This window comes from Mandrillus leucophaeus, unplaced genomic scaffold (assembly GCF_000951045.1).
Source record: "Mandrillus leucophaeus isolate KB7577 unplaced genomic scaffold, Mleu.le_1.0 Scaffold858, whole genome shotgun sequence".
NCBI classification, from domain to species: Eukaryota; Metazoa; Chordata; class Mammalia; order Primates; family Cercopithecidae; genus Mandrillus; species Mandrillus leucophaeus.
In genome coordinates this window covers 26,938-38,814 of record NW_012109341.1, presented here as the reverse complement: position 1 = coordinate 38,814, position 11,877 = coordinate 26,938, and the positions used below count along the sequence as shown (strand labels likewise).

At 47.9% G+C, this 11,877-nt stretch overlaps 1 protein-coding gene across 1 annotated transcript in view; it reads left to right on the top strand.

The window, feature by feature from the left end:
- SLC34A2 (solute carrier family 34 (type II sodium/phosphate cotransporter), member 2) overlaps positions 1 to 10,427 on the top strand; it is a 30,705-nt gene extending 20,278 nt beyond the window's left edge. Inside the window, exons 6-12 of the mRNA XM_011968735.1 lie at positions 1,172 to 1,371; positions 2,264 to 2,359; positions 3,125 to 3,245; positions 4,682 to 4,849; positions 5,913 to 6,029; positions 6,122 to 6,246; positions 7,786 to 10,427. Coding sequence (XP_011824125.1) covers positions 1,172 to 1,371; positions 2,264 to 2,359; positions 3,125 to 3,245; positions 4,682 to 4,849; positions 5,913 to 6,029; positions 6,122 to 6,246; positions 7,786 to 8,400 — 1,442 coding nt within the window. The 3' untranslated portion in view covers positions 8,401 to 10,427. The remainder of the gene's footprint in view (positions 1 to 1,171; positions 1,372 to 2,263; positions 2,360 to 3,124; positions 3,246 to 4,681; positions 4,850 to 5,912; positions 6,030 to 6,121; positions 6,247 to 7,785) is intronic.
- Positions 10,428 to 11,877: the final 1,450 nt, after the last annotated feature.

Here is an 11,877-nt window from a genome sequence, read left to right as displayed (position 1 = left end):
CAGCACTCTGGGAGGCCAAGGCGGGCGGATCGCCTGAGGTCAGGAGCCTGACGAACATGGTGAAACCCCATCTCTACTAAAAACACAAAAATTATCCAGCCATGGTGGCAAGTGTCTGTAGTCCCAGCTACTATGGAGGCTGAGGCAGGAGAATCTCTTGAACCCAGGAGGTGGAGGTTGCAGTGAGTCGAGATCACGCCACTGCACTCCAGCCTGGGTGACACAGCGAGACTCCATCTCAAAAAAAAAAAGAAAAAAGATTAATAAATAAATATTGTTTTGTTTGGTCATAATTATAACTTATTAAAACTTCCACTTTCGGTCAGCTCAACCCATTCTACCTTTTCTTTGTTCTTCACTTACAAGTTAATAAAAAACAAAATGCAGTTTCTGGCATGCATAAAATCTGAAAATAGAGCAAGTAGACAGTTGGAAACTCTTTTCTTTCAAAAAGGTTAATGTGAAAATTAAGTGTTTCTCAGCCTCTTCTAGCTGGGTTTTTTTTTTTTTTTTTTCCTTCAGTTTTTTTTTTAAGGGGAAGCTGTTTCATTGAAGACAACATCCAGAACAGAGTTTTTTAAATCTGGAGATAAGATGGAATCGAGCAGGAATCTTTGAACCTCCTCAGATGGATGCAAAATATTTTAGCCTTGTTTCCCATGGAAACTATTCATGTTTCATCACTTTCAAGATCTTAAAAAAAAAAAAAAAAAAAAAAAGTTTAAGAATTCAGTTGCGTGGAGGTCTTTTTAAGTTAAATTTTTAAAAATTGCTTTGGGGATTTATGACTTCTATGTGTTTGGAACAATTAAACTCCTCATAGAGGGCTTTGGTTGCCTTTATACTGGTCCCCAGCTTTCCAAAAGAAGGTGGGCTTCGATATACTTGATACAAAAGTGCCCTTGATGCAATTCTTCGAAACAGTGATTGCTGAGCTAATTATTCCAGCCATAACATGCTTGCTGGCCCGCAGCTTCCTCATCTGGCCAACGGGAATATAGATACCAGCCACTCTGGGGATTGCTATGAGAGAACAAAAATGAGATTGCATACATGTGCACACTTCCATAGGTGACACCTAGCAGAGGGTGGCAGATGACACAGGTAATGGCCCACCTCACATGGTGCCCACTTTCTTAGTGACTAATCTGGCTGTCGGGGTTTCCCTCCCATAGAGCTTTTGCAGGAGCCACTGTCCATGACTTCTTCAACTGGCTCTCCGTGTTGGTGCTGTTGCCTGTGGAGGTGGCCACCCATTACCTTGAGATTGTAACCCAGTTTATAGTGGAGAGCTTCCACTTCAAGAATGGAGAAGATGCACCAGATCTTCTGAAAGTCATCACTAAGCCCTTCACAAAGCTCATTGTCCAGGTAACTTGGCTCCTTCAGAGAGAGAAAGGGACAGATTTCCTATCCACCACATCCCCTACCTGAGCTGACAGATATAGAGTGTCTACAACACTATTCTGGTCCTGGCACAGTGGCTCACCCTTGTTTTCCCAGCCCTTTGGGAGGCCGAGGCGGGTAGATTGCTTGAGGTCAGGAATCCAAGACCAGCCTGGCCAACATGGCATAACCCCGTCTCTACTAAAATACAAAACATTAGCTGGGCATGGTGGCGTGCACCTGTAGTCTCAGCTAGGTGGGGGGCTGAGGCAGGAGGATCGCCTGAACCCTGGGAGGTTGAGGCTGCAGTGAGCTGAGAATTGTGCCATTGCACTCCAGCCTGGGTGACAAAGTGAGACTGTTTTTAAAAAATAAATGGATGAATAAACACTACTCTGTAGCTGCCTCTGGAAAAGGCCAAGGGAGGCAGAACTTTAGGGCCACCTGATAGAGTGACCTTGACAGTTACTTTGACTTGCATGATATGCCACCTTTATTGGGGTGGAGGTGCTTCTTAAGACTGGACACTTGAGACCACTTTGTTCCCACTGCTGTCCTCAATACCAGTGGACTTAATAAAGTATGTTCTACCCTTTCCTGCCTAGAGTCATCTCAGTCCCTTCTCCCTGGGTCCTTGCTAGGACCTTGTGATTTCACTCTTACTGGTTTTCTTGGCCATTCAGTCATCCAGAAACTATCTACTGCCTACCCCCTAGATATCAGTGCCTCTGCAGATAGAGCGAGCCCCACTTTGCCTCTCTGGGGGCTCACAGTGACATTTATCTCCTTAGAGCCCCTCTCACTGCAACCGCCTGGGTTTGTGTCCTAAATCGGTTCTGAGGATGTACTGATGGTCTCCTGTCTACTGTTTCCACAGCTGGATAAAAAAGTTATCAGCCAAATTGCAATGAACGATGAAACCGCGAAAAACAAGAGTCTTGTCAAGATTTGGTGCAAAACTTTTACCAACATGGTACGTTTCCAAGATATTCCCGGGTGGGTGAACCTTTGCATCCCAACATTAAGCCAAATCTTGCCTTCAAGGAATTTAAATAGAAAGTCAGGGGAAAGAAATATTGGGAGCCCCTGAAAAGTCAAAAGTGACCAGTGAATGCCTTTAGAAAACAAGTCCCTGAATGAATGCCGAATGCAGGTAAACAGTAGGACAGACAGACTCCCTTTTGCCCCATCCCAGGGATACATTATTCCTGGTTTGTTATTTCCATGCTTCTTGGACACGACTTAGCTCTCCCTGCCATTCTGTTCTCATTTTTGGAGGGACTTGTGGAAATAGTCCAGCACGCCCTATGGGTGTTGGCAGCAAGTATCGTCTCTCTTACTTTCCAGACTCTTCCAGAGTATTCCCCCTGCTTGGGCCCAGAGCATTCATGCCCTCTGTCAGGAACCTACCCAGCCTGCTTTGCACCTGGGTTGTGGCTTGCCCTTGCTTCTGGGGTGTACGTGTATTTTTTTTTTGTGGGGTGCTAAAGACTGGAGACTAAAATAAACAAACTAGATGTTTTTAAATGGTGAAGGCTGATTTCAGTTGTCCTCAGTTATTCTAAGAGATTCCTAATAAAGGTGACAAATAAGTCTTCGAGAGAAAAGAACTGTTCTGTTGGGACCACACTACATGCACCGTGTGTGGTGTCTGTGCCCGTTCATTCCCACCCCCCCATTGCCTTCCATTCCCCACTAAAAGCCAACGTTGTGGGCATTTGTCATGTTTGTCATCCAGACCCAGATGAATGTCACTGTTCCTTCAATGGCTAACTGCACCTCCCCTTCCCTCTGTTGGACGGATGGCATCCAAACCTGGACCATGAAGAACGTGACCTACAAGGAGAACATCGCCAAATGTGAGTGGAGCTCAGTGGATTGGCCGCTATGACAGGTGTTGTCTGGGGGTGACGTATTTATCTGTGTGAAGTCCCAGTAAGTGAAGACAAGGACAGTAGGAGTCACTAAGCACCTACCCTACATCAAGCAGGAGCCACACGCTTTCACAGCAGAGTAAACTATGGCTTAGGAACTGAGGTGACAGGCCCAAGGTCCCACAGCAAGGGCAAAACTGGAACTTGGAGTCCATTTCCTTTGCCAGCTCCACACCACCTCAGAAAAGCCCAACAGATTCTATAGGGTTTCCTGTACGTGCTTTGTTCAGACTCCTTTAGTCAATAACTCTAGGGGCCAGGCATGGTGTCTCATGACTATAATCCCAGCACTTTGGGGAAGCTAAGGTGGGCTGATCACTTGAGGCCAGGGGTTCGAGACCAGCCTGGCCAACATGGTGAAATGCTGTTTCTACTACAAATAATACAAAAAAATTAGGCAGGCATGGTGGCACAAGTCTATAATTCCAGCTACTTTGGAGACTGAGGCATGAGAATCGTTTGAACCCCAGGAGGCAGAGGTTGCAGTGAGCCAAGATCACACCACTGCCCTCCAGCCTGGGCAACAGGGAGGTAGCTTGTCTCAAAATAGAATAACTTTAGGGAGATGACAACCAGATTTGAAGGAAGATGTGGGACCCACATAGAACAGATATATTCACTCAGTTAGTCCCCACTGTACAGCAGGCCCCATTTCAGGGCACTGGGGCTATAGCACTTGAACAGACAGTGAGCTTGCATGATGCTCTGATTATTAAGAAGCTGTAATGTTTTTTCCAACCCAGCTACCCTTCGTTATTCTAATTACTCCTTACATATACTTTTGTATATCTCTGCTTCTCTCTTCCCACCCTCCCACCACATTAATTTTGAGCAGTATACTTTAATACTCTAGGTATGATTACCCCAAAGAATCAAGTTAACATACCACCTCCCACATTCTAGGCACTATATAATGGTTATATATTAATTCGTATAACCATGTTTTGCTGGAATTATCTAGGGCATGCAGAAGGGGCTTTATAATTAGCAATGCCCCTTACTTTGACTTGCCCATGGAACCCCTCAAAGCATACTTATCATTAGTAAAAAAATTAGACCATCCACAGCATGATCTTTAGAGACAGAACTGGGCTGGGTCTGCCCCTGAGTAGTTGTGTGATTTTTAAAGTCATCACTTGATCTTCCAGCCTCATGCGATCCCACTGGTTATGACATAATCTCTGTGGTGCCCTTTGCTGCAAAGGAGGCTGAGAAGAGCTGTCTTGATTTGGGGCTGCCATATGTCAAACTAACAACCAGGAATCTGTTCGTAGGAAAGATAGGATCTGGGGGAATAAATAACAATCTGTAGCCGTGGTGGCTCCATGCCCTCCTGACAAGGTTCTTCGTGGTCTTTTTAGGCCAGCATATCTTCGTGAATTTCCACCTTCCGGATCTTGCTGTGGGTATCATCTTGCTCATAATCTCCCTGCTGGTCCTCTGTGGTTGCCTGATCATGATTGTCAAGATCCTGGGCTCTGTGCTCAAGGGGCAGGTCGCCACTGTCATCAAGAAGACCATCAACACTGGTAGGTACACTGCCCTCACTTGTGGGCCTTGAGGGATGGTGTCATCATGGCCACTGCATGGGGTGTGAGGGTGCTTTAGATTCCCATCTAGCAATGGCTTCTGCATGGAGTTTCTCTCTCAGATTGGATCAGCAGCAGAAGTGAGGATGTCATTCACGTGGAAATGTTCTTGGTGTCCTGGGTGGGGTCTAGGGAGCACGCCCAAGCTTCCATTGCATGTTGGCAAAGTCCTGAGAAGGAGTTCCTATCTGGAGAACTGTGAATCAGGCCTTCCTTCCTAGTGGGTTTCCTATATGGTCAGTGCTTTACAGGCTCTGTCAAGACCCCTTAGAAAAAGGACCCCAGGTGTCCACCCTCACCCCCACCTCCCTTCACTCTTGTGAAGGAAATGTGATGTGTAAATACATTAGCATCTAGAGGTGGCCAATGAGACTGCTGGCCAAGAGGATTTCCTGCCAAGTAGGGTGTCCTGGCCAATGAGAGCTCACTAAGCCAATGACATCATCACTCCATGACAACTCAGTTAAATATAGCCAAGAAAATTCGCCCCCCACCCCAGGTTGTCTTGGGGGAACAGAGCAACTCTGAATGCTTGTGGGAAAGGCAGGGCCTGATCTGGTGCTGGTTGGGTGGAAGACTCAGTTAGTAGGCATGTTCCAAGCTGCTGCGTTTTCCTGATACTCCTTAAGGCGGACATGAAGGTTGAAGGTCGAATGTGGGTGCTAATGGGAGGCCAGGGCAGGGGAGGAAGCATGCTCTCAGCCCTTTCTGGAAGGAGAGTGCTTACTTGGGTGGGTTCACTCTTTCTAACCTGACCTCCAGGGAGTCTGTGTTTTTGTTTCCATAACACTTACCTGCATCCTTGGTTTTTCCATCTGAATATGTGGAGCAAAAGACAATGGGGAATGAAACTGGATTCTAAAACTCTACTCTGTAATCTGAGACCATATATGGGATGAGGAGGTGCCTGTACAACCTCACCCGTAAGCCCAGCCCCTGCCCCAGGCCACTAGCCCATTCCTTCTCCAGAGAGGCCCTGACATATCTTCCTTCTGTCTTCCAGATTTCCCTTTTCCCTTTGCATGGTTGACTGGCTACCTGGCCATCCTCGTTGGGGCAGGCATGACCTTCATCGTGCAGAGCAGCTCTGTGTTCACGTCGGCCTTGACTCCCCTGATTGGTGAGTTATTCCTGAGCTTCTCCTTCTGGCCACCACTGCCATTTCCTGTCATCCCATGGGGCTGATGTGTTTGTGTTTGTATCCCCCCCAAGGAATCGGAGTGATAACCATTGAGAGGGCTTATCCACTCACGCTGGGCTCCAACATCGGCACCACCACCACCGCCATCCTGGCCGCCTTAGCTAGCCCTGGCAATACATTGAGGAGTTCACTCCAGGTGAGGGCTCGGGGCCCGGGGGCAGGGGCCCTGGGGGTGGGACCACACATGGTCTTGCAAACTGGTCTCTAACAAGAGCTGGGCTTTTCTCTGTGCTGTCCAAAAGATGGAACTGATATGTGGAGGGGAAGCCACGGGTAAAGTTTTCAGGACCTTGATATGAGAACAATCAAAACTATCAGTTCTGAGAGAGGCAGTAAGACTCCCATAACTGGTGGTGGTTTCAGCAGAAGTGGGGTGGCCCCTTGATATAGATGTAGAAAGGGTACTTAAGAAGCACAACCACCACCTCCCATCTCCTCACTGCCTCCTGTGGGGAACTTTACAATTAGGAGAACTCCTTGGTGTGGACCATCTAGGTTACTTTGTGCAAGACCTTTGGGATTTGAATTTATTTTATTTTATTTTTTTGAGACAGTCTCGCACTGTTGCCCAGGCTGGAGTGCAGTGGCGTGATCTCCACTCACTGCAACCTCCGCCTCCCGGATTCAAGTGATTCTCCTGCCTCAGCCTCCCGAGTAGCTGCGATTACTGGCACCTGCCACCACACCTGACTGATTTTTTTGAATTTTTAGTAGAGACGGGGCTTCACTACGTTGGCCAAGCTGGTCTTGAACTCCGGACCTCATGATGCACTTGCCTTGGCCTCCCAAAGAGCTGGGATTACAGGCGTGAGCCACTGCACCCAGCCTGAGATTTGAATTCTTATCTCGCCATTTACATCCCAAATGACCTTTGGCAAGTGATCTAACCTGAGCGTCAATTCCCTCATCTGAAAGATGGAGGATATAACCCCTATCTCATTAGGATTACTATAAAGATCTGATGAGGCAAAGCAATCTATGCAACAGAAATAGAAATTCAAGCATATAATATAAACTAACCACATATGTCATCCTAAAAGATTTTAGCAGATACATTTTTAAAAGTAGAAACAGGCAGATTCATTCTTCAATAATGTGCTTGATTTAAACCATTATCACTTTAACATGTAATCAGTCTGTCAAAAATTGAGATATTTGACATTGTTCTTTTCTGGGACTAAGTCTTTGAAATCTAGTATGTATTTCGTACTTAAAGCAAATCTCCGTGTGGACATGTGGCTAGTGTATTGGACAGTGCTGGTTCATAGCCTGGGCATGGTACTTTGCACCTTGGCAGCCTTGGAAAAGTGACTAAGCGCCTGGCCTCTGGAGCCAGGATCCCAGGATGTGAATTTCCACCTCTTCCATCTCCCACCTGTGGGAGTTGAGGAGCCTCCATTATCTCATGTCAAGAAATAATGATTGCCACTCTGTAGAGTGTTTTTTGAGGATTGAGCTAATGCACAGTTGAGTGCTCCTGGCCCTCCCAGACATGTAGTAGGTCCTCATGGAAACCAGGTACCCTCTGGGCTGAACCGTAAAGACAAGGAAGGCCTGGAAGGCCCGAGACTATGCTACCTGTGATGCCTGCTAGCTTACCTCCCCCGTCCCCTCCTCCCTACTGCCACCCCATTAGGCAACAGGCCCCTCACCTGTCCAACCTCTTGTGTTGCAGATCGCCCTGTGCCACTTTTTCTTCAACATCTCCGGCATCTTACTGTGGTACCCGATCCCGTTCACTCGTCTGCCCATCCGCATGGCCAAGGGGCTGGGCAACATCTCTGCCAAGTATCGCTGGTTCGCCGTCTTCTACCTGATCATCTTCTTCTTCCTGATCCCGCTGACGGTGTTTGGCCTCTCGTTGGCCGGCTGGCCGGTGCTGGTGGGCGTCGGGGTTCCCGTCGTCTTCATCATCATCCTGGTACTGTGCCTCCGACTCCTGCAGTCCCGTTGTCCACGCGTCCTGCCCAAGAAACTCCAGAACTGGAACTTCCTGCCACTGTGCATGCACTCGCTAAAGCCCTGGGATGCCGTCATCTCCAAGTTCACCGGCTGTTTCCAGATGCCCTGCTGCTGCTGCTGCCGAGTGTGCTGCCGCGTGTGCTGCTTGCTGTGTGGCTGCCCCAAGTGCTGCCGCTGCAGCAAGTGCTGCCAGGACTTGGAGGAGGGTCAGGAAGCGCAGGGTGTCCCTGTCAAGGCCCCTGAGACCTTTGATAACATAACCATTAGCAGAGAGGCTCAGGGTGAGGTCCGTGCCCCAGACTCAAAGACCGAATGCACAGCCTTGTAGGGGGAGGCCCAGATCGTCAGAGGTGGGGGGATGGGCCTTGAGTTTTGCATGCTCTCCTCTCTCCCACTTCTGCACCCTGCACCCTTTCACCACCTTGAGGAGATTTGTTCCCCATTAGCGAATGAAACTGGTGCAGTCCTACCTAACTCGATTCCCTTTGGCTTGGTGGATAGGCCTGCAGGGCACTTTCATTCCTGCCCCTGGTCACTCAGTAGTCTTTTACTCCAGGAAGGCACAGGACGGTACCTAAAGAGAATTAGAGAATGCACCTGGCTGGACAGGGGTCTAATCCTGCACCTAGCTGAGTTGGTCAGTAGAACCTGTTTTCAGACTCAAAAACCATCTTCAGAAAGAAAAGGCCCAGGGAAGGAATGTATGAGAGGCTCTCTAAGATAAGGAAGTGTATTCTTCATGACTATCAAGCTCAGGCCTCTCTCTTTTTTTAAACCAAAGTCTGGCAACCAAGAGCAGCAGCTCCATGGCCTCCTTGCCCCAGATCAGCCCGGGTCAGGGGACATAGTGTCATTGTTTGGAAACTGCAGACCACAGGTGTGGGTCTATCCCACTTCCTACTACACCCCACATTCCCAGTCAGAGTTTCCTCACGTGGGCAGGTGTGCTAGTCCAAGCAGTTCACTTGCAGTGTCCTTGTCCTCATGCTTCGGGAATGGGAGCCACACCTGAACTACAGAGAGTTCAGGCTGGATACACGTGCTCACCTGCTGCTCTTGTCTTCCTAAGAGACAGAGAGAGTGGGGCAGATGGAAGAGAAGAAAGTGGGGAATGGGTAGCATAGCATTCAGGGGATATGGTTTATCTGCCAAAAGGGCCTCAGGTTCTTAATTTAGCAGACTAAGATGCCAAATTAAAAAGCATTGTGGCTAAAGCCTAATGCTCCTCTCTTGGTTAGATAACAAAAACCGTCCCTATTGGATCTTTTGAAATAAAACGTGCAAGTTCTCCAGGCTCATAGCCTGCATGCTGCCACCTTGAAACCCAGGGAGTATCTGCGCCTGGAATAGCTCTACCCCCGTTCTCTGCTTCCTCACTTTCTGTGCAAGATGACTTGCAGGGTTTACTTCCTTCTTTCCATGCACCCACCCACTGGAATCTCTTTCCAAACATTTTTCCATTTTTCCATAGATGGGCTTTGATTAGTTGTCCTCTTTCCATGCCTGCAAAACTCCAGATTTTTGGGGAAAGCTGTACCCAACTGAACTGCCCAGTGAACTGGGATCACTGAGTACAGTCTAGCACAGGTATGTCGCCGGGTCAAAGGGGTGTGCTCCTTCTCATCCTAGATGCCTTCTCTGTGCCTTCCACAGCCTCCTGCCTTATTACACGACTGCCCCAGCCCCACCCTCAGCCATTCCAATTCTTCCCGGCCAGTGAGCTCCAGCCTTATCTAGGAAAGGAGGAGTGGGTGTAGCTGTGTGGCAAGACTGGGGCCTCCCCCATCCCAGCTTCTCCACCACCCCAGCAGGTCAGGATATCAGACAGTCCTCCCCTGACCCTCCCCCTTGTAAATACCAATTCCCAACCAGAGCCGAATACTCGATATTTATAGTCACACCCCTGTACAGCATTTTTCATAAGTTATATGGTAAACGGTCTGGATGATTTGTGCTTCTAGTGCTCTAATTTGGAAATGAGGCAGGGTTCTTCTATGAAATGTAAAGAAAGAAACCACTTTGTATATTTTGTAATACCACCTCTGTGGCCATGCCCGCCCCACCCACTCTGTATATACGTAAGTTAAACCCGGGCGGGGGCTGTGGCCATCTTTGTACTCCGGTGATTTTTAAAAATTGAATCTTTGTACTTGCATTGATTGTATAATAATTTTGAGACCAGGTCTCACTGTATTGCTCAGGCTGGTCTCAAACTCCTGAGCTCAAGCAATCCGCCCTCCTCAGCCTTCCAAAGTGCTGAGATGACAGGCGTGAGCCACCACACCAGGCCTGATTGTAATTTTTTTTTTTTTAACTGGTTGTGGGAAGGGATAAATAAAATAATCAAACCCAAAAGGAGTGTGTTGTTTTTAATTACAGGGAAATAGGAACCTCCTTGGATCTATTTTATAAAGAAGTGAGATCTCTTCCCTTACCGAATGTCACTACCCACCACTTACTATCTGACCCTCCGGCTGCATAATTTGTGGAGCCTCTTGTTCAAAAACCTGGTGAAAAGTGTAGTTTTATATTGTGCAATGCCAATTTCAAACACAAAGATAAGGCCTGTTAACTTGTCTGTGGAATCACTGACATGACGTAGCTCTTATGTGTAGCTCACACATGTATTTTATTCCTAAAAGAACAGTGAGAGCATTGCACAAAACTAACTCAGTTGTTTTCATTTCACTAATTTGTTTTTTTTTTTTTTGAGACAGTGTCTTGCTCTGTCGCCCAGGCTAGAGTGCAGTGGTGTGATTTCTGCTCACTGCAACCTCTGCCTCCAGGATTCAAGTAATTCTCCTGCCTCAGCCTCCCAAGTAGCTGGGATTACAGGTGTGTGCCACCACGCCCAGCTAATTTTTGTATTTTTAGTAGAGACGGGGTTTCACCATGTTGGCCAGGCTGGTCTGGAACTCCTGACCTCAGGTGATCCACCCGCCTCGGCCTCCCAAAGTGCTGGGATTACAGGCATGAGCCACCGTGCCCAGCCTGATTTCACTTTTTGTACACGTTCTGCCCATGCTCTCTGCCTTCCTGATGAGTAAGGAAGAACTGAAAGGAAAAAGAGCAATGGGCCACCCTTTCCAAGTCAGCGTTTTTCAGCCTAAGTGAGAAAAACAGGATAGAGTTTCTTAGTTGTTCCTTGCTTGTTTCCTTGGAGTGCCACTACCTTTTTGCTGCATTCAAACAAAGTTCTGGTTTGAATGGAAAGTATGGCCTTTCAGTGCTGTGTGTTCTGCCAACCACCTGTGCTAGTCAAAATAACATGTTGGTTGGGTGCGGTGGCTCATGCCTGTAATCCCAGCACTTTGGGAGGGAGGCCGAGGCAGGTGGATCACTTGAGGTCAGGAGTTCAAGACTAGCCTGGCCAACATGGTAAAACCCTGTCTCTACTAAAAATACAAAACTAGGTGGGGTGCAGTGGCTCCCACCTGTAATCCCAGCACTTTGGGAGGCCGAGGAGGGTGGATCACAAGGTCAGGAGATCAAGACCATCCTGGCTAACACAGTGAAACCCCATCTCTACTAAAAATACAAAAAATTAGCTGGGCGTGATGGTGGGCACCTATAGTCCCAGCTACTTGGGAGGCTGAGGCAGGAGAATCGCTTGAACCTGGGAGGCGGAGCTTGAAGTGAGCCGAGATCACGCCACTGCACTCCAACCTGGGCGACAGAGTGAGACTCCGTCTGAAATAAATAAATAAGTAAATAAATAAATAAATAAATAATACAAAACTAGCTGGGTGTGGTAGCGGGTGCCTGTAATCCCAGCTACTCAGGAGGGTGAAGCAGGAGAAACACT